General features: G+C 54.9%; 1 protein-coding gene and 1 long non-coding RNA gene across 8 annotated transcripts; one reads left to right on the plus strand and one right to left on the minus strand.

Annotated features, from left to right (window-relative positions):
* The first annotated feature begins 1069 nt into the window (after positions 1–1069).
* On the plus strand, positions 1070–17490 carry TTLL10 (tubulin tyrosine ligase like 10). Of its 7 annotated transcripts, XM_042951119.1 has the most exons (16): positions 1202–1263; positions 1546–1613; positions 4188–4369; positions 4484–4557; positions 5225–5305; positions 5420–5555; positions 5685–5803; positions 5976–6105; positions 6874–6945; positions 7400–7485; positions 7802–7973; positions 8673–8844; positions 9456–9596; positions 16052–16168; positions 16498–16591; positions 16904–17467. In XM_042951119.1, the coding sequence occupies exons 1-16, from the start codon at positions 1221–1223 to the stop codon at positions 17278–17280; spliced, it is 2064 nt and encodes a 687-aa protein (XP_042807053.1). In that variant the 5' UTR covers positions 1202–1220; the 3' UTR covers positions 17281–17467. The 7 variants fall into 7 exon arrangements, with proteins under 7 accessions (XP_042807051.1, XP_042807052.1, XP_042807053.1 ...); XM_042951117.1 differs by lacking the exon at positions 1202–1263 and adding an exon at positions 1070–1144 and having other exon boundaries at positions 4205–4557; positions 16904–17468; XM_042951118.1 differs by lacking the exon at positions 1202–1263 and adding an exon at positions 1170–1194 and having other exon boundaries at positions 4188–4557; positions 16904–17468.
* LOC122227011 lies at positions 1961–7898 on the minus strand. The gene is made up of 3 exons (XR_006205848.1): positions 7437–7898; positions 6792–6984; positions 1961–2833 (listed from the first exon to the last, which is right to left on the minus strand). It is a non-coding gene; the product is annotated as an uncharacterized LOC122227011 (long non-coding RNA).
* Positions 17491–18075: the final 585 nt, after the last annotated feature.

Below are 18075 nucleotides of genomic sequence, written 5' to 3' on the forward strand. Positions count from 1 at the left end.
CTTGGGGCAGAAAGTCTCAGACCACAGTCCAGCAGGACTGACCCCTGAAAGTCCCCAGTACCAGCACAGGCAGGCGAGGAGCCTGGGAGTGCACCAGCATCGGCGTGGGGTCAGGGAAGCCTCTCCACAGGGGGGGGTTGTCCACAGGACACCCAAAGTAAGGAGCGGTTTAAAGGGTATATTAACCTCCAAGGGCCACGAACTGGGGGGCTTGAAGCAACAGAAATGCACTCCGTCCCAGCTCAGGAGGCCAGAGCTCAGAAATCAAGGTGGGGGCGTGGGGGCACTCCCTCTGGAGTCTCCAGGGGAGGGTCCTTCCTGCCTCCTCCGGCCTCTGGTGGCTCCAGGCATCCCTGGGCTTGTGGCCACACCACTCCGGCCTCTGTCCCCCATCTTCACGTGACTTCTCCTGGGTCTCCTCTCTCTGCCTCCCTCTTGTGAGGACGCTGGCCATCGGATTTAGGGCCCACCAGATAATCCAGGAGGATCTCATCTCAAGACCCTCAATCACATCTGCAAATACCCTTTTTCCAAGTAAGGTCACATCTGCAGGTTCTGGGGCTTCGGACATGGACACATTTGGGGGGACACCATCCAGCCCTGCAAGAAGCAAGTGAAGGCACCCTAAGCAGAGACGCCCTTGACCCACACAAGACCCTGGAGGGTGGCGAGGTCACGTGGCTGGACGGTGGACACCACATGAGAGGCCGTGGTAAGCGGAGACGAAACGGAGCACGTAAGACAGGGAACGCGAAAACCTTTACGGGGTCGGGTCTGGGGTTCCGGGCGTGGGTTTGGGGGTCTTCAGAAGGCTCAGGGATGATCACGTGAAGGATGCAAGGCCCGTGTGGGGACTGTGCACATAGGCCCCTGCTCCAGCCACAGCCCCACCCCACCTCCCACCAAAGCCCCCCCTCCACTAGCTCCCCGTGGAGCCTGGCCTCCTGCCCCTCCCACCTGCTTGCCTCTGGGCCACTGGGTGGCTGTTGCCCAGAGACGGTTGCCAGGCCACCACTGTTGTTTCCCCGGCAGAGGGCTTACACCACCTTGTTGGGCAGGTAAGAGGGACAGGCGGGCCACCGGCACAGGTCCTCGCTGAGGGGACCATCCCATGTCCCCTACCCACCTGGCTGCCAAGGACCCCGTGGGTTCTCTCAGTTCTCTCTGTCAGGAGCAGAAGGGACATGAAGGAGGGTGGGGAGAGGGGCGTCCTGGCTGAGATGAGCCCCCTCTGCAGAGGGCCCACCCCCCCAGCACCACAGCGTGAGGGTCACAAACCCCCAGGCCGGGCCAAGAGGAGCCTGTCTCCTGGGGGGGAGTGGGAGTGGCTCCTCAGGACGAGCCCCTTTGCCCAGGACCAGGGCTGCTTCCTTGGGCCAATTCCCCACAGGGCGTCCTCCCAGACAGCCCGCCCCCAGCCGGGAGGCACCAGCCCATCGAACAATGTCAGCACCTCCCGAGCAACCCACGATGACACGTGTGCCTGGGGAGAAGACGCACGGCAGGACACTGACGTCTTCTCGTTTCCTTGAACATTTCCTCCAGGTTCGCCAGGGCCTGCCTTCCATCCTGTACCGGGGTGCCGCTTCCTGCCAGTCTTTTTACCTGACCAGGTAAAAAGTTTATTTCAAAATTTACTCTAAAGTCGAGCTTTCACCTGCCCCGGGCTTCTGCAGGCCGCACACGATGTGGGGGCCATCCTCTGCTGTGGGGGGCTCCCATCCTGTGACTCTTGTGATAAATGCGTTCCGTGAACCTCTTTGAGCATAAAGCTTTGCATCTGTATTTAGAATGACGTCCTTCAGAGACACTCTGACAAGCGCAGGCACTAGAGAGAAGGCTTGCGGGGCCAAGAGGTCTGACATGCACACCTCCCACCCCCACCCGTTACGCCCCTGCCAGCCACAGACGTCACATGTCCCCACCTGCGTGCACACCGGGGGCCTTTTTTTCTTTTTTCTCTCTTAACCTTTGTTCATTTGAATGACAAGAAATGAAGATTCACGGCTTATTTCTCTGTGAAAGTAATAAACACAGGTTTTCCCACCATCAGTAGAGCAACCCTATGAACGCTTTCATAAGCCAAGATGCTGTAAAGCAAAGAGGCATATGGGGAAAAATGTTAGCGCGTCCAGGCCCAAAAAATAACCTTCCTTAGGCTTTTCTGATACCTCAGGGTACATCTTGCTAATGGACGCACAACATAAGTTGAGATAAAGTCCAGATCGTCACAGACACAGCTCAGAGCTCTGGGTCTGTACATGGGGTGCTGAGGGCGGTTCCCAGGAAGGAGCTGGGCGGGCCGGCCAGCTGTCCACTGCCTCTGTAAGGCACACTGCAAAACAAACCGCTGAACGCTATTTTCTCTTTTCGCCTTTGTCCGTAAAGGCAAAGAGCCTCTTCGGACTTCTTTCAGTTAGCAAAAGCAGGTACCAATGTGGGTCCTGCTAAGTTAAAAGTGAAGCGGTATAACTCGAAGTTGCAGAAAGCCAGGGCGGAGGGCGATCCCGCGCAGAGTTAGGAAAGCCAGGTGGAGGGAGGCGTGGCGGCCGCGCTTGCTTCTGCAGAGTGCGCCCGCGCTGCCAAGCCTCCAGATCCGCTGCAGAAGTTCTCCGTCCACTCTGGGCGGTGGGAGGCGCGGCTTGCTCCCTCCGGAGCCGACCACCGGCCCGTTGTGCACTTGCTTCTCTTCCGGCCGTTCTCTAGTCGTGCCCGAATGTCGCCACGTCCTCCTCGCCATTACCGCCGCTAGCCCACGTTGACACGCGTCGTGTGTATAATAAGCCCTCTGTCTTCACAGCAGCCCCATCAGGCTGCTGTCCCTGCCAGCCCACTTTACAGGCGAAGAAAGAGAGGCACAGAGAGATTAGGCGAACTGCTGAGGAACTTCCCTGTGGGGAAATGTCCGGAACTTCTCTGACCACGCTCCTCCAGGGGCCCTGGATGTACCCCCCTCTGACCCGTCTGCCTCTCAGGGCTCCTGGCAGTCCAGTGCCGGGTGCCCCACAGATGCCAGCTTAACTCCATTTTCCTCCCACTCTCATGTTCGTGTCTTCCTGGACAATTTCCTTGCCCTGAGTTTCCAACCCTTCTGTTGCATTTTTATTTCCACGAGCTCTTTCGTGGTCTGGACCCCTTGTTCTGGTGGCATCCAGCCCTCTTTCAGGGGTGACGACTCTCCCGTTCACAACCCAGCACATTCCAGGGGTTGCCTTCCTTCAACTCCCGGTCATCTGTTTCTCCCCACCTCTTCCACTTCCTGTGCGCACGTGCGTGACTGTGCGCGTGGCGCTCTCACTCACACCTGGGGGGCCTCCCTCAGATGCCTGTTGACCCCATGGCCACGCACTCAAGCTGCTGAGGGATGGTATTGGACATGAGTACCTTTGGGGGAGGTTATCCCAGCAGGACTCCTGGGACTCGCTGCTGGTTCTCGGAACACACGGGAGGGGGCTGGGGTGCACGCACCCACACGCTCGCGTTCTCCCTGTTTTCGGGAGGCTTGTATCGCCCCAGCCATGCCGGACCAGGTCCAGCGCCCACACTCAGCACCCTCCAAGGAACCCTCCCATTCTGGGTGGGCCAGGGCTGGGGCAAGGGGCTCTGGGCCATCCATACGTGCTCAGCCCACCCCTCAGCAGAGGTGTGAGGCTCCCCCCAACCCCAGCCCACCTCCCATAACCGTGTTGACAGCTATTCAGTTTGTTCCTCTCCTCTCCTAAGGGGGGGGGGGGGACTAAAGTATTTCTTGGGTGACCAGCTGGTGTGTTTGCAGAGTGACTGTCCTCTCTGGATAGTGACCTGCCGACACCTGATTTGTCCTTCTCTGTTCTGCCAACTCCACAGTGTGCTTGCCTCCCCAATGCTTGTCATTTTCAATCCTTTCCAAAGTCTTCACCCCCCAAGCAGTCCCCAAACCGGGACGGACCCATCAAAGAATAGCTAAAATTCCCTGAAATGGCCCCAAGTTGGCCACAAGGGAAAGGGCACTCAAAAGGGGGCGTCGTCTCGGGACAGGGCCCAGAGCAGCCGTGAAGATGCTGCCAGGCACCTCACTGCCCAGTCCCACTTCAGACACACGTGCCACCCTCAGCTCCAAGGGGGCACCCGCTTGGGGCCAGGGTGCCCCTCCAGACCCCCGAAGACCTGACAGCCGGCACCACCGAGGCCAAGCACGGCAATGCCAGACACATGGTCCCTGCAGGGAAAGCCTCGCCTGGAACAAACAGGATGCCGAGATGACCCTGCCTCCACAGGGCACCAGGCCCCACGGTCACCGCAGAGACAGGAGCCAGCCACAAGCAGAGGCCCAAGTCCAGGACCCCGGGAGGCACCCCTCCCTGAGGCTAGGACCGAGGACTGCCCAAAGGTCCCACAGAGGGGTGGGGGTGGTGTCTTCCCAGAGCTGCCCCCGCCCTTGTGCTCCCACACCTGCAGCCCGCAGCCACACCCGCTTCATCTACCATCGGGGACCACCCACTAGGACCCACGTCAGCAGGAAGAGGGGCAAGTGGTCCAGGATTGCAGGGGTCCGGCGGAGCCACACCCGGGTGCCAGGTGAATGCAGCCCTGGGCCTGTCCAGTGCCTCCCCGGGGACAGGCACCCCATCCCCAGGGAAGGCATTCCCATCAGGGGACCACATATAGCCATTCACTGGGAGGGGGGCCAGGAGAAGGCCAGGCACTGGGTGTGGGGTCTGCGCCAGCTGAGCAGGAGAGAGGACAGCAGAGCCAGGGCCGGAACAGGCACAGAGAGGGGACACAGCAGCGCTCCACGGTCTGGAGGCACCACCACGAGGAGCAGCCGTAGCAGGCACTGCCCCTGCCTGGCCCAGAACCCAGCCACTGTCCAGGACATGCCTGGGCCCATCTCCCCTGCCTGACATGGGTCACCCATGACATCATGATACACATTGTGACCCCCACTCTCCTGGGCATGTGCCTGCACCACGTCTCCCCCCAGCTGCAGCCTCACAGCCTAGCTCTCCCCTGCACGGAGCCCCCAGCCTGTTGGTAAGCAGGGACCCTGCCCTCTCCAAGGCCGGCCCTGGCTGGTGATGACTCTCCCCTCTTGCCCAAGATAGGCTCAGGCCCACTGGTCAGGACTGAGATGGGCCCAGGCGGCCGGGGGTACTGCCCAGGGGCTACTAGAAATGGGCAGGATGGCCAGATTCACCGTGGGCACCTCCCCCAGCCACCCCCTCGGACCCCGCCCTGTTCATAGGCTGGGCCCACAAAAGACCGATGGGGAGCAGCCAAGAGGAGCAGCCCCTGCACCGGCCAAGCCAGTCGGGCCAAGATGCAGGTGGGCTTGGGGCAGGGGCAGGGCCAGGGGACGGGAGCCCTCCAGCCAGGCCAGAGCCTCTGACACCCCGCCCCCATCCCCCCCACCCCCCCCACCCCCGCCACCTGCCCATAGACCTCCTGGACGCTGCTGACACCGCCAGGCCTCAGGCCTCTCTCCTGGAGAGGCACCTGCCAGAGGGGGAGAGGCAGCTGCACGGCAGTGGGCAAGGGCCCTACTTCTACATCGGAGGCACCAACGGGGCCTCCATGTGAGTGGGGGCCTCAGGCTGGGCCCTGCTCCACTGCCCTCAGGGCCCCACGTCCCCTCCGCTGGCGCACCTGCCCACCCCCAGGCTCCCAAGGCCCCCGCGGCCACCGCTGCCCCTGTGCCTCCACAGAATCAGCTCCTACTGCAAGGGCAAGGGCTGGCAGCGCATTGAGGACAGCCGGCGGGAGGACTACAAGCTGAAGTGGTGCGAGGTCAAGTGCAGAGACAGCTACTACAGCTTCCGGGAAGGTAGCAGGGGAGGGGCCGCGGGATCTGGCACAGCCTGCAAGAGCCCCCTGGGCCAGAGCCGGGGGCCGGGCGGTGCCATTGCCCTCCACCCGGGGAGGTGGTGGCCACAGGGGCGGGGGGAGGCTGTGGTGGCCCCGCAGCCCCGCATGCCAGCCGGGCCTCCACCCGCCAGGCGAACAGCTGCTCTACCAGCTCCCCAACAACAAGCTCCTCACCACCAAGATTGGGCTGCTCAGTGCCCTGAGGGAGTACTCGAGGGTCGTGAGCAGGACCCACAAGACATCACCGTGTGCCCAGGCCAAGTAAGCCCGCCCCGGCCCTCTGGGACCCACCACCAACTCACTGCACACCCACGTGTCCTCCCCCACCACACCCCAGTCCCGCGAACCCACCGTCGCCCTCTGCTCAGTGGCACCACCATCCATCGGACGGACGTGCCAGCCGCTGGTCCTGAACACCCTCCATGGGACCAGCCCACTCCCAGTTCTGTCTGTTCACCTACATCCATGCACCCCCAAATACCTGCCACCCACTCCATCTGCCCACCCCCCGGACCAGGCAGCGATCTGTGCACATACCCACCGTGGTCCACCCACCCTAATGCGTCCCCCAGAACCTCCCACACCACTGCCACCTGCTCCCCTCCCCCCACCCACCACACAGCCCTGCCTGAGCCGCTGTGGGTCTTCATCCGACTACCGTCCGCTCATCTGCCTGCCCATCCAACCAGCCGTGCACCACCCGCCTCCCCCCTCCGCCCTCCACCAGGCAGGCAGCCCCCCCCCCCACTTACCTGGCCATCCGTGACCTCACCTTACCTCTACGTGTCCAGCCGTCCACCTCCATCCTACCCAGTTCTGTCAACAAATCTAATCGATCGCCTCCAAGCATCTGTCTACCCACCGGACCACCTGCCCATCCACCCACCTACTTCCATCCAAAATCCATTTACCCAACCACCCACCTATCCACACCCACGCCTCCTCACCTCTCCAGACACCCATCCATCCATTCTCCACACACTACCGAGTGGCCGCTCAGCCCAGGCCCTGTGTCTCCCTGGGGTACAGATCCAGAAAGGACACAACCTCCGCCCTTGAGGAGCTCACGTGGACCAGCCCAGGATGCTTTGGGCCACAGAGGTAGCAGCATTCAGCCCAGCTGGGAGGAGCCATTCTGCCCTAAATTGAAGGACGGCCTGGCGGTTACAGGGCACCCCAAGCCAGGGGAAGAGGTCTGGACTGGGCCGGGGTGCTCAGGGACCCATGCAGACCATTCACTGCGTGCTGGGCACTGTCCTAGCCTGGGGACACAGCTCTGAACTGTCCACTCACAATGCCTGAGGGGGCGTGGGGAACAGCAAGGAGGTGGGAGAGGGGCCAGGATGTGAGTGAGGCAGACCAGCCCGTAGAGAAGCCAGGTGTGCAATGACCCTGAAAAGAGTGCTCCTGGCAGAGGCAACCAGCCTTCCAGTGGACCTGTCCCTCCAGCTGCTCCCAGGTCAGACCCCTAGGAAGGCTGGCTTTTCTAGGCTGGCTAGTCTAAGGCGAGGGAACAGCCTTCCCTGTGTCTTCCCCACCCCCCCTGCTCCGCCAGAGTCCTGAAAATGGAAGAATTTTTCCCAGAGACCTACCGTCTGGACATCAGGGACGAGAGAGAGGCTTTCTTCACTCTCTTTGATGGTGAGAGGTCACTGGACGCCAGGCCCGCTCTGGGCAGAGAGGTTCAGGAACGGACCAAGGACCTGGCTCCACTAGGGCAGGGTCAGGCCTTGCGGAGTCGTGGCGGGGGCGTGGTCATGGAGAAGGGTGGAGCCAGGTAGGCGTGGTCTGGGCTGAGGCTGAAGCGATGGGTCAAGGTGAAGGGTCAACGCCGGACCTTGTGGAGGCGGAGCCTGGTAGGGGGCAGGACCATGGCCGGGAGGGCGGTTGGGGCCGTGGCTGGGCGTGGTCAGAACGGGGCGGGGCCAGCCAGGAGCTCAGGTGGCTCTTCCCACAGAAAATCAGACGTGGATCTGCAAGCCCACGGCCTCCAACCAGGGCAAAGGCATCTTCCTGCTCAGGAACCAGGAGGAAGTCGCCGCCCTGCAAGTCAAGACCCAGAGCATCGAGGACGACCCCATCTACCGCAAGATGCCGTTCCGGGCGCCTCAGGCGCGGGTCGTGCAGAGGTGTTGGGCAAGGGCACCACAAAGGGCATCGGTCAGGGTGGCGCTGACCCTGGGCCCCGCCGGTGCCTGGGAGCGCGGGCTTGGAAATGGAAAGCTGCGGTGCCCCCAGCTGGGCCTCTGTGTGGCCAGCAGAAGTGGGGGTGTCACATCTCGTCGGGGTTGATAGAGATACCCCCTCACACACACACACACACACAGGCTCCTGGACACGGGGCAGGGCAGAGAGGTCTCGGGCAGTTTGCTCCTGCAGGAAGGCCAGCCTCTGTTCTGTCCCCAGCCCAGCCAGCCGCGGCCTGCAGGCTGCAGCCAGAGGGACCACCCCTCCCCAGCTCCCTGGGCCCCTGGGCAGGGTCTTGACTCACAGCCTCACACGGAGAGGTGGATGGGTGGCAATGTGGCCTCACAAAGGTCCCTCTGGACCTCCACATCCACCAGGGTGGCTGCTGCCACAACTACGTTCTCCTGCCCCTTGGGCACCCCAGATCATGCAGTGGTCTGAGATTTAAGGGCCAGACCCTCCCTCCCAGTTCCCTGACTTGTTCAGGCTCAGAAATGTCCCCTTAACGATGGACACTCACTCAGCCAGAAGAGAGGGCCCACAGATCACACCTGGGACAAGTGGTGCTGAGGAACTGGTCTGGGGGGCCAAGGGGACACAGGATAGGCCAGCCATGTGCTCAGCCCCCATGTGTCCCCCAGGTACATCCAGAACCCACTGCTACTGGATGGGAAGAAGTTTGACGTGCGTTCCTACCTGCTCATCGCCTGTGCCACGCCGTACATGGTCTTCTTTGGTCACGGCTATGCCCGCCTCACTCTCAGCCTTTATGACCCCCATTCCAGCGACCTCAGTGGCCACTTGACCAACCAGGTAAGGGCACCCCACAGATGAGGGCCCTCTCTGCAGCTTTGGGACAAGATCACTGCTTGGGACACAAAGGAGAGTTCAGCTATAGGCGGAAGCTCAGACCCAAGGTGGCAGGGGCCCGGAGGTGGCCCAGGCCTGGTGGTGATCCCGGGCTGCCCTGCTCGCAGTCAGCACCACCTCTCACCTTCAGCCAGGGAAGGGCATCCTGGTGAAATGACTGATGACTGAGAGCCCTGCGCCCCTGACCCCCAGCTTGGTTCCCTCTAGGTGCGGATGGGGTGTGGGTAGGGGTAGGAAATGAGGTCTCTGAGGACTTCCGTGGAGAGATCCTGTAGGCAGAGGTCTCTACGGAAGGATCTTCATGAGAGGATCTAGGTGGGGGCCTTCCATGAGGATCTGTGGGAGACTTGACGGTTGAGAGGGTCTCATGGAAGAAAGTGCTAGGGAGGGTCTCAGCAGGCAGTGTCACCGCAGGGTGTCCTGGGGTGGCCAGGACCTCTGTGGACTCACTGGGTAGCTGGGTTAGCGTGAGGCTCTCTTTAGGGGCCTTCAGCAGGGGCAGGGCCTCTGGGTGTTCTGGAGTGGTGGGCTCCAGATGCTGCACTGCCCCCCAGTTCATGCAGAAGAAGAGCCCCCTGTACATGCTGCTCAAGGAGGACACGGTATGGAGCATGGACCACCTCAACCGCTACATCAACGACAAATTCCGGAAGACCAAGGGACTCCCTAGGGACTGGGTCTTTACTACCTTTACGGTCCGTGTGCTTCTTCCCGGTGCCAGCCTGTGGGGAGGGGGTAAGGGTCAAGACCCCTCATGGTACATGAGGGGTAGGTGCTGGGCACAAGGTGCTCAGAAGTCCCTGAGGGCATGCACCTGCGTGGAAGTGTGCCTCACGTGTGTCTATGTGTGTGCTGCGGGTGTGGAGGCTGGCCACTCGGAGGGGCTCCAGCTTCTCTCTGTCTCTTTCTCTTTCTCTTTCTCTCACTGTCGACAATTCACATGACATGAAGTTCACCATTTTAAAGTGTGCAGTTCAGTGGTTTTTAGCATATTCACAAAGTTGTGCAGTTATCACCACCTAATTCCTCAAAAAGAAACCCCATACCCACTGTCAGACTCTCATCACCTCCCTCCAGTCCCTGGCACCCACTCATCTACTTTTGTCCCTATGGGTTTCCCTGTTCTGGACATTTCATAATAATGGAATCATACAATATTCCTTTCTGTGACTCAACGCTATTTCATGGTAGGGACATACAATTTGCTTTGGTAAACATTTGCCACCTGATGGACATTTGGGCTGTTTCCACTTTCTGTCTATTTCGAGTAACGCTGCTGTAAATATTCATGTGCAAGTTTATGCATGAACATATTTTCAGTTCTCTTGGGTATATATCTAGGAATGCTATCGTGAGGTCACATGGTAACTTATGTTTCACTTTCTGAGGAACTACCAAACTGTTTTCCACAGTGGCTGCGATATTTCACATTCCCACCAGCAATACATAAAGGTTCCAATTTCTCCACATCCTTACCAACACCTGTTATTTTTTCTTTTTCTTTTTCTTTTTCTTTTTCTTTCTTAGTCATCCAGTGGGTGTGAAGTGGGGTCTCATTGTGGTTTTGATTGATGTTGAGCATCTTTTCGTATGCTTATTGGCCATTTGCAGGTCTGCTTTAGAAAAATTTCTATTCAGATCATTTGTCCATTCTTCTTTGTTAGGCTATAAGAGCTTTTTATATATTCTGGATACTAGACCCCTATCAAATATGTGATTCGCAAATATTTCTCCTGTTCTTGTATTTTCACTTTATTGATAATGTCCTTTTTCTTGCACAAAATTTTAGATTTTGATGAAGTCCAATTTGTCTATTTTTTTCTTTTTTTTTTTTAATGTTTATTTATTTTTGAGACAGAGGGAGACACAGAATCTGAAGCAGGCTCCAGGCTCTGAGCTGTTAGCACAAAGCCCGACATGGGGCTCGAACTCACAAACCATGAGCTCATGACCTGAGCTGAAGTCGGACACTTAACAGACTGAGCCACCCAGGTGCCCCTAATTTGTTTATTTTTAATTTGGTTATTCATGCCTTTGATGTCATATATAAGAATTCATTGCCAAATCCAAAGTCACAAAGATTTGTACCTGTGTGTTTTCTTCTAAAAGTTTTATCATTTAGCTCTCAGGTAGGTCACTGCTCCATTTTGAATTAACTTTTGTATGGTGTGAGGTAGGGGTCTAACTTTATTCTTTCGTGTGTGGATATCCAGCTTTCCCAGCACCACTGGTCAAAGAGACCATCCTTGGCACATTGTTGAAAATCAGTTGATCAGATATGTATGCGTTTATTTCTATTCAATTCTATTCCATTGGTGGGTGTGTCTATCCTGATGCTGGTGCCACACTGTTTTGATGGCTGCCACTTCATTCATTCTATGAATGTGTTGCAATACACTACCTGGTTTTCATTTGTAGAAACACTCTTGCATTCCTGGCATAAATCACACCCAGACATGGTATATTATCCTTTAAATACGCTGCTGGATTTAGTTCACTAGTACTTCATTGAGTATTTTTGTGTCTACACACATAAGCAATACTGGTCTGTAGCACTCTCTTGTATGTTTGTCTGGTTTCAGATGTATTTCTTTGTCTTCTATTTTTGGAGAGCTTGTGAAGGATTAGTGTAAATTCTTTAAATGTCTGAATAACTCACCAGTGAAGTCACCTGGTCCTGGGCTTTTCTTTGTGGAAAGGTTTTTTATGACCAACTCAACTTTTACTTGTTATAGGTTATTCATATTTTCTGATTCTTACTGCATCAAGCTTGTTAGTTTGTCTTTCTAAGAGCTGGTCCATTTCTTTCAAGTTATCTAATTTGCTTGGAATACAATTGTTCATAGTGTTCTACAAACAATTATAATCCTTTTTATAATCATTTTCATCTCTGTGTAAGGTCTTTCTTTCTTGATTTTAGTAATTTGAGTCTTCTCTCCATTTTCTTGGCCAGTCTAAGAGTTTATCAATTTGGTCCATCTTTTTAATGAACCAGCTTTAGGTTCATTTATTTTTTTCTGCTGTTTTCTATTCTCTCTTCCATTTATAGTCACTCTGATCTTTATTTCCTTCCTTCTGCTTTTTTTAAAATGTTTATTTGTTTGAGAGAGAGAGAGAGAGAGAGAGAGAGAGAAACAGCATGAGTGGGGGAGGGTCAGAAAGAGAGGGAGACACAGAACCTGAAGCAAGCTCCAGGCTCTGGGTTGTCAATACAGAGCCTGACACAGGGCTCGAACCCATGAACTGTGAGATCATGACCTGAGCTGAAGTTGGACACTTAACCGACTGAGCCACCCAGGTGCTCCTCCTTCTGCTTGTTTTGGATTTTTATCTTCTTTTTCTAGTTTATCAAGGTTGAAGAGATCTCAATCTTAAGGCTGACTTGAGATCTTTCTTCTGGTTTTATATAGGTGTTTACAGCCATAAATTTCCCTCTGAGCACTGATTTTACTGAATTTCATATAATTTTGTATGTTCTTTTTTCATTTCATCTGTTACTAAAGAGTGTGTTGTTTAATTTCCACATATTTGTGAATTTTCCAATTTTCTTTCTCTTGTTGGTTTTTAATTTCATTCCATTGTTGTCAGAGAACATACTTTTATGATTTGAATCCTTTAATAATTCCTGGAACTTGCTTTATGTCCTAACATATTGTCTACCCTGGAGAGTGTTCCATGTGCACTTGAGAAGAATGTACATTCTGCTGTTGTGGATAGAGTATTCTACAGACGTCTCCGACAGGGTTACTTGGTTTCTAGTGTTGTTCAAGTCTTCCATCTACTTGTTCTTCTATCTAAATGTTCTATCCATCATTGAAAGTGGGGTATTCCAGTCTCCAACTATTATTATTGAATCGTCTGTTTTGCCCTTCAATTCTGTTTTTGCTTCATGTATGTTGAGGCTCTGTTGCTAGGTGTATGTATGTTTATAACTATTACATCTTCTTGTTCTATCATTATACAGTGTCCTTTCCTTTCTCTGGTATCAATTTTTGTCTTAAAATCTATTTTCTCTGATATCAGTATAGCCATGTCAGCTCTCTGATACTGTTTGCATGATATATCTCTTTCCATCCTTTCACTTTCAACCTGTGTCTCTGAATCTAAAGTGAGTGTCTTCTAAACAGTATATCAAGGGTTTTTTAATACATTCTGCCAATCTCTCTAGTTTAATTGGAAAGTTTAATCCATTTACATTTGATATAATCACTGATAAGGTAGGATTTACATCTTATATTTTTATATTTATTTTTTATATGTCATATCTTTTTTGCTTCTCAATTCCTCCATTACTGACTCATTTAGCGCTAAATACATATTTCCTAGTGTACAATTTCTAGTGTCATTTCTTTTACTATATATTTTTGAATTATCTTCTTTGTTGTTTCCCTGAAGATTAATATTAACATCTTAATTTATAACAATTTCGTTTGGATTAATACCAAGCTAATTTCAATAGTATTAAAAAAAAAAACCCTATTGTTCCTACATAGTTCTTTACATCCCTTGATGCTGTTATTCTCACAAATTACAGCTCTATATCTAGCAAAACTATTCTTCAAAAACAAGATTTTAAAAACCAGAAGTTATCACTAGTAGAACTGCCCTATGGTCCTTCAGGCTGAAATGAAAGGACTCTAGACAGTAGCTTGACTTCACAAGAAATAAAGAGCACTCTCATAAAGGTAACTACATAGTTAAATGTAAAAGGCCATATTAATGTATTTTTTGGTAATTATTTTTTTTCTCTTATTTAAAAAACAACTAAATAAAGCAGTAATTCTAAATCTGTGTTGATGGGCACACATTAGCATTTGCATGTGTCATCCCACTGCCTTCTGGAATCCATGGTTTCTGATGAGAAGTTGGCTGTCAATCCTATTAAGCACCCTTGTGACTCATCACTTTTCTCTTGATTTCGATATTCTCTTTTTGTCTTTAGAAAGTTTGCTTATGGTACGGAGGGAGGATCTCTGAGTTTATCCGAACTGGAGCTCACTGACCTGCTTGAGTGCGTAGACTTTTTTTTAAATCAAATTTGGGAAGTTTTTTTACCATTATTTCTTCAACTATTTTTCCTGCCTCATACTCCCTTCTCCTTCTGGGACTCCCATTATGTGTGTTGGCTTGATGGTGTCCCACAAGTCTCTGTAGCTTTTTTTTTTCATTCCCTTTTTTCTGTTTCTTGGACTAAATGATCTCAACTGACCTATCTTCAACCAACTCAAATCTACTGTTAAGCCCCTCTAGTGAATTTCATTTTTCAGTTACTATACTTTTAAACTCCCAAATCTCTGTATGTTTCCTTTTATAATTTCTGTCTCTTCACTGATATGCTCTATTTGGTAAGTCATCATTCTCATATTTTCTTTTAGTTCTTTCCAAGTGAGGTCTTTTGGTGGGGAGGGGGAAGCAGCAGAGAGATCACAACAAACAGCTACAATTCTTGCAAGTCAGGTCCATTCTGCTACCTCCGTACTGAGAATGCAGACTTTTTTCAAGGCTAGCACTGAGCTGGGAAGTAGAGGATAAAACCAGGTCAAGTTAAAATGCTACAAAGCTTGCTGTTCTTACCAAGATTCAAGATTTTTCTTTCTTGTGCAGTCCTCAGGTTGCTTCAAGCCTTTGGTTAATTTCCAGAGCTCTTAAAAAGTTGATTCTGATGATTTTCTTTGCCAGGTTTTTTGTTTGTTTGTTTGTTTGTTTGTTTGTTTGTTTTTTGTTTGTTGTTTTTTTTTTTTGGTGGCTTCTATGGAGTGGCTTATTTTCAGATGTCCTTCCTCTGCCATTTTTGCTGATATCCTCCTTGCCTCTCTTGAACCCACTCCAGTGAGGCTTCTTCTCTAGTGTGTCACTGAAATACTCATTGAAGTCAGCAGTGACCTCCTTGTTGCCAAACCCAGGGATCAATTCCCAGTCCTTTTCTTCTCTCATCTGTCAGCCAGTTTGGACACAACTGCTCACCCCCTGGTGCTCTACCCCTATGGTTTCCAGGACTTCACCTGCTCCCTCTTGGCCCCTTGTGCTGCTCCCCTGCCCCCCATCCTAACTATTGCTCTCTTGAGGTCCAGAGCCCTGCTTTTTATCTGCACCCATTGGGATGAAGTCTCCTAGCTCCACAATTAAACATCTGGCCCTGGTCCTTCTCCTGAGCCGTAGATCCCAGGGCCTGTCCCACCCATCAGCAAGCTCCTAAATATCTCAGACTCCATGGTCCTCCTCTTCTCAACTGATGGGGACTCCATCCTTCCAGAATCTCAGACCAAACCCTTAGGGATAACTATTTCCACAGCTCATAACCCATTCATCAACCAATCAAGTTAGCTCCACCTCAAAATATGTTCAGAATCCAACCCACCACCTCTACCTGCCCAAGCCACCCGAATTATTCCAACAACTTCCTCATGGCCTCTCCATTTCTCTCAGCATAGCAGCCAGTAGATCCTATTAGGTCATGAATCAGTTGTGCCCCACCTTCCAACAGCTCTGATTCCAGCATGAAAGGTAACGTCTTCCCATGCCCCTACAATGTGACCGGCACCACTCGGGACTCATTTCCTGCTCCCCCCCCCCCCAGCTTGCTCCAACCACAGCAGTCTCTCTGTCCCCCCAACACCTCAGGCTCCCACTTACAGCTGTTCTTACCGCAAATTCCCCATGCTGTACCCCCAGACCCTGTGCTCAGTCCGCTCACTATCTCCTCAATGAGGCCCAACACACCATACCCCTTTTTACAGCCATCCCCCCAGAACCCCCGATCCCTAACGCTGTTTCATTTTCTTCATCAGCACTTATTGCTTGATGTGCTGCACAAAATATACAGTGATTCATGTGACACATTTGCCTCCTGTCGCCATTACTGTGAGTGATCTGCCCAAAGCTGTCCTCAGTCTTGAACCCCCATACCTGCCATGCGAGAGGAGCTCCACATGTTTGCTGAAGGAGTAAACTAAGAGTGAATGAGTTTCTAGCTGTGAGTCTGTGACTCCGTATGCAAGTGTGGGCAGTGTGGCTGTGCAGGAAGGACACCTGGTGGAAGCACAGGTGAGGGCACAGACGGGAATGCAGGTGAGGGGTGTCTGTGGTCCCAGGCCTGGGAGATGTAAGCACGGGCGACATCCGCTCACCGCCTCCCTGCCCCCATCCACAGAAGCGGATGCAGCAGATCATGGCTCACTGCTTCCAGGCTGTCAAGTCCAAGCTCCAATGCAAGCTGGGCTACTTCGACCTCATTGGCTGTGACTTCTTGATCGACGAAAACTTCAAGGTACTGCCGCGGTTTCCCAGGGTGAATGGGACTTGGTAGGCAGGTGGAAGGAGGCAGGGGCTGTCTGTGTACACCCTGACCACCCAGGCAAGCCGGTGGGGTGGAGTCTACAGTCAGACTCCCCCACCCGCTGCCAAGATCCTGAAGTGGGGCAGCCCTCAAGGCCAGACCCTCAGACCCTCAGAGTCTTAGCTCCTTGGAAAATAGGAGGAGTGAGGCCACAGAAAAGAAGTGACGGGCCAGGATCACAAGACTAAAGGGGACCAGGGCTTCAGCCTCCTGTTGGCCAAGCGTTGGTGGGGAGGGACGCTAACCAGGGGTGCCTGCAGGTGTGGCTGCTGGAGATGAACTCCAACCCCGCCCTGCACACCAACTGTGAAGTCCTGAAGGAGGTGATCCCGGGCGTGGTCACGGAAACCCTGGGTGAGGCCCCCGCGCAGCCCGCAGAGCCCTCGAACCGGCTCCTCGCGGCTTGCCCCGCCTCGGATGCGCCACCCCACCCGCCCCCCAAATTCAGAAGCCCGCGCCCAGCTCTCGAACCTCCGGAGGGCCTGCGTGGAAACCTCACGCCCCACAGAAAAAAGGCGTCCGCGCCGAGCCTCCCGACACACCTCATCCCCGCCTGGGTCCCGTCCCTCACCACCCACCCCCTCCCCCCGCGCCGGCACGACCTCAGCCCTGCCACCGCGAGGTCGGGGACCCTGAGCCCGCGCCCCTCTCCCCTGTCTCCCCCAGACCTGGCGCTCGAGACCTTCCAGAAGAGCCTGCGCGGCCAGAAGATGCTGCCTCTGCTGTCCCAGCGCCACTTCGTGCTCCTGCACGACGGCGAGGCCGACCTCTGGCCGCGCCCCGGCGGCTCCCGAGGCGCCCTGCGCCCGCCGCCCCCGCTCCGCGCCGCCCCGCGGCCAGGCGCGCGCACGCCCGCACCACCCCGGGGACCCGGCGGCGCGCACGCGCGGCCCCGACCCCCGGGCCGCGGCCCCGAAGGCAGCACCCAGAGCCGGGAGCCCGGGGCCGAGCGGCCGCGAGAGGGAGCGGGGGGCCCGGCGCGGGAGCCGTCCCCAGGGCTGGCGGAGGAGGAGCGCAAGAACGCGGGCCATCGCGGCTCCTAGCGGGCGGGCCAGCGGCGCCCTCTGGGACCTATAAAGGCTACTTTGTTACCAACGGCCCGTGCTGCGGGTCAGGTGGCCCCAGGCCTCCCCGACGCTCGCCCCCCAAGGCGCTCTCATGGGGGCTTCTCTGCCGCATTTCTGGGCCCTGTGCTTGGAGGCCGAGGGTGGAGGGATGCGGGGGTGTTGTCCTACTGGAAGGGGGATGAGCTCCCCACAGCCTCCTGCTCTGCCCTGGGGGCGGGGGGGGGGGGGGCTGCCTCTGTCGCGGGGAAGTCCGCAGGTCCAGGGCTCCTCCACATCACCCTGTGTCCCTCACAGACCAGGACTTTCCCGAAGTCCCACAACCCGCATGAGCCCTACTGCCTGGCTCTGTGATCGCCAGGAAAGGATCCGGATCCCCAAGCAAAGGAGGGCTTGCTCAAAGCCGAGATCGTTCCACAGAGGCGGCCCCAAGGGGGCCTGCCCAGGCACAGCTCCTTTCTGGGCCAAGAAGGTACCCGGGCTCTGCCCTCTCCACCACCTCCACGGGCCCTAACTTCCCTGCAGGCCTGGAGCTGCAGAGGCCCAGAGGACAAGGTCGTGGGGGAGGGGGCACAGCCATGGCAGGACAGCCCTGAAGGACGTGCTGAGCCGGCACTGGCCCTACCCCGGCCAGTCCATGAATGGCCTCAGGTGTTCGCCTTCCCCATGGACCCAGACCTCAGGTTGGGGGCGGGCGGGCGGGGGGGGGGGGGGGGGGGGGGGGGGGGAGGGGTATTCAGGGCCTCTGATGTGTCCAAGCCCCCTACGACCACC

The sequence above is a fragment of the Panthera leo genome, chromosome C1, assembly GCF_018350215.1.
Source record: "Panthera leo isolate Ple1 chromosome C1, P.leo_Ple1_pat1.1, whole genome shotgun sequence".
Taxonomy (NCBI): domain Eukaryota; kingdom Metazoa; phylum Chordata; class Mammalia; order Carnivora; family Felidae; genus Panthera; species Panthera leo.

What these genes read in the sequence shown, in the direction of transcription:
- TTLL10 (XM_042951116.1), top strand. Translation starts at nt 1,221, where the DNA reads ATGAGCCCCCTCTGCAGAGGGCCCACCCCCCCAGCACCACAGC. An exon ending in GAGCCACACCCGGGTGCCAG is followed by an intron (nt 4,558 to 5,224) that starts GTGAATGCAGCC and finishes CCCTGTTCATAG; the next exon opens with GCTGGGCCCACAAAAGACCG. An exon ending in GTGGCCACTTGACCAACCAG is followed by an intron (nt 8,845 to 9,455) that starts GTAAGGGCACCC and finishes ACTGCCCCCCAG; the next exon opens with TTCATGCAGAAGAAGAGCCC.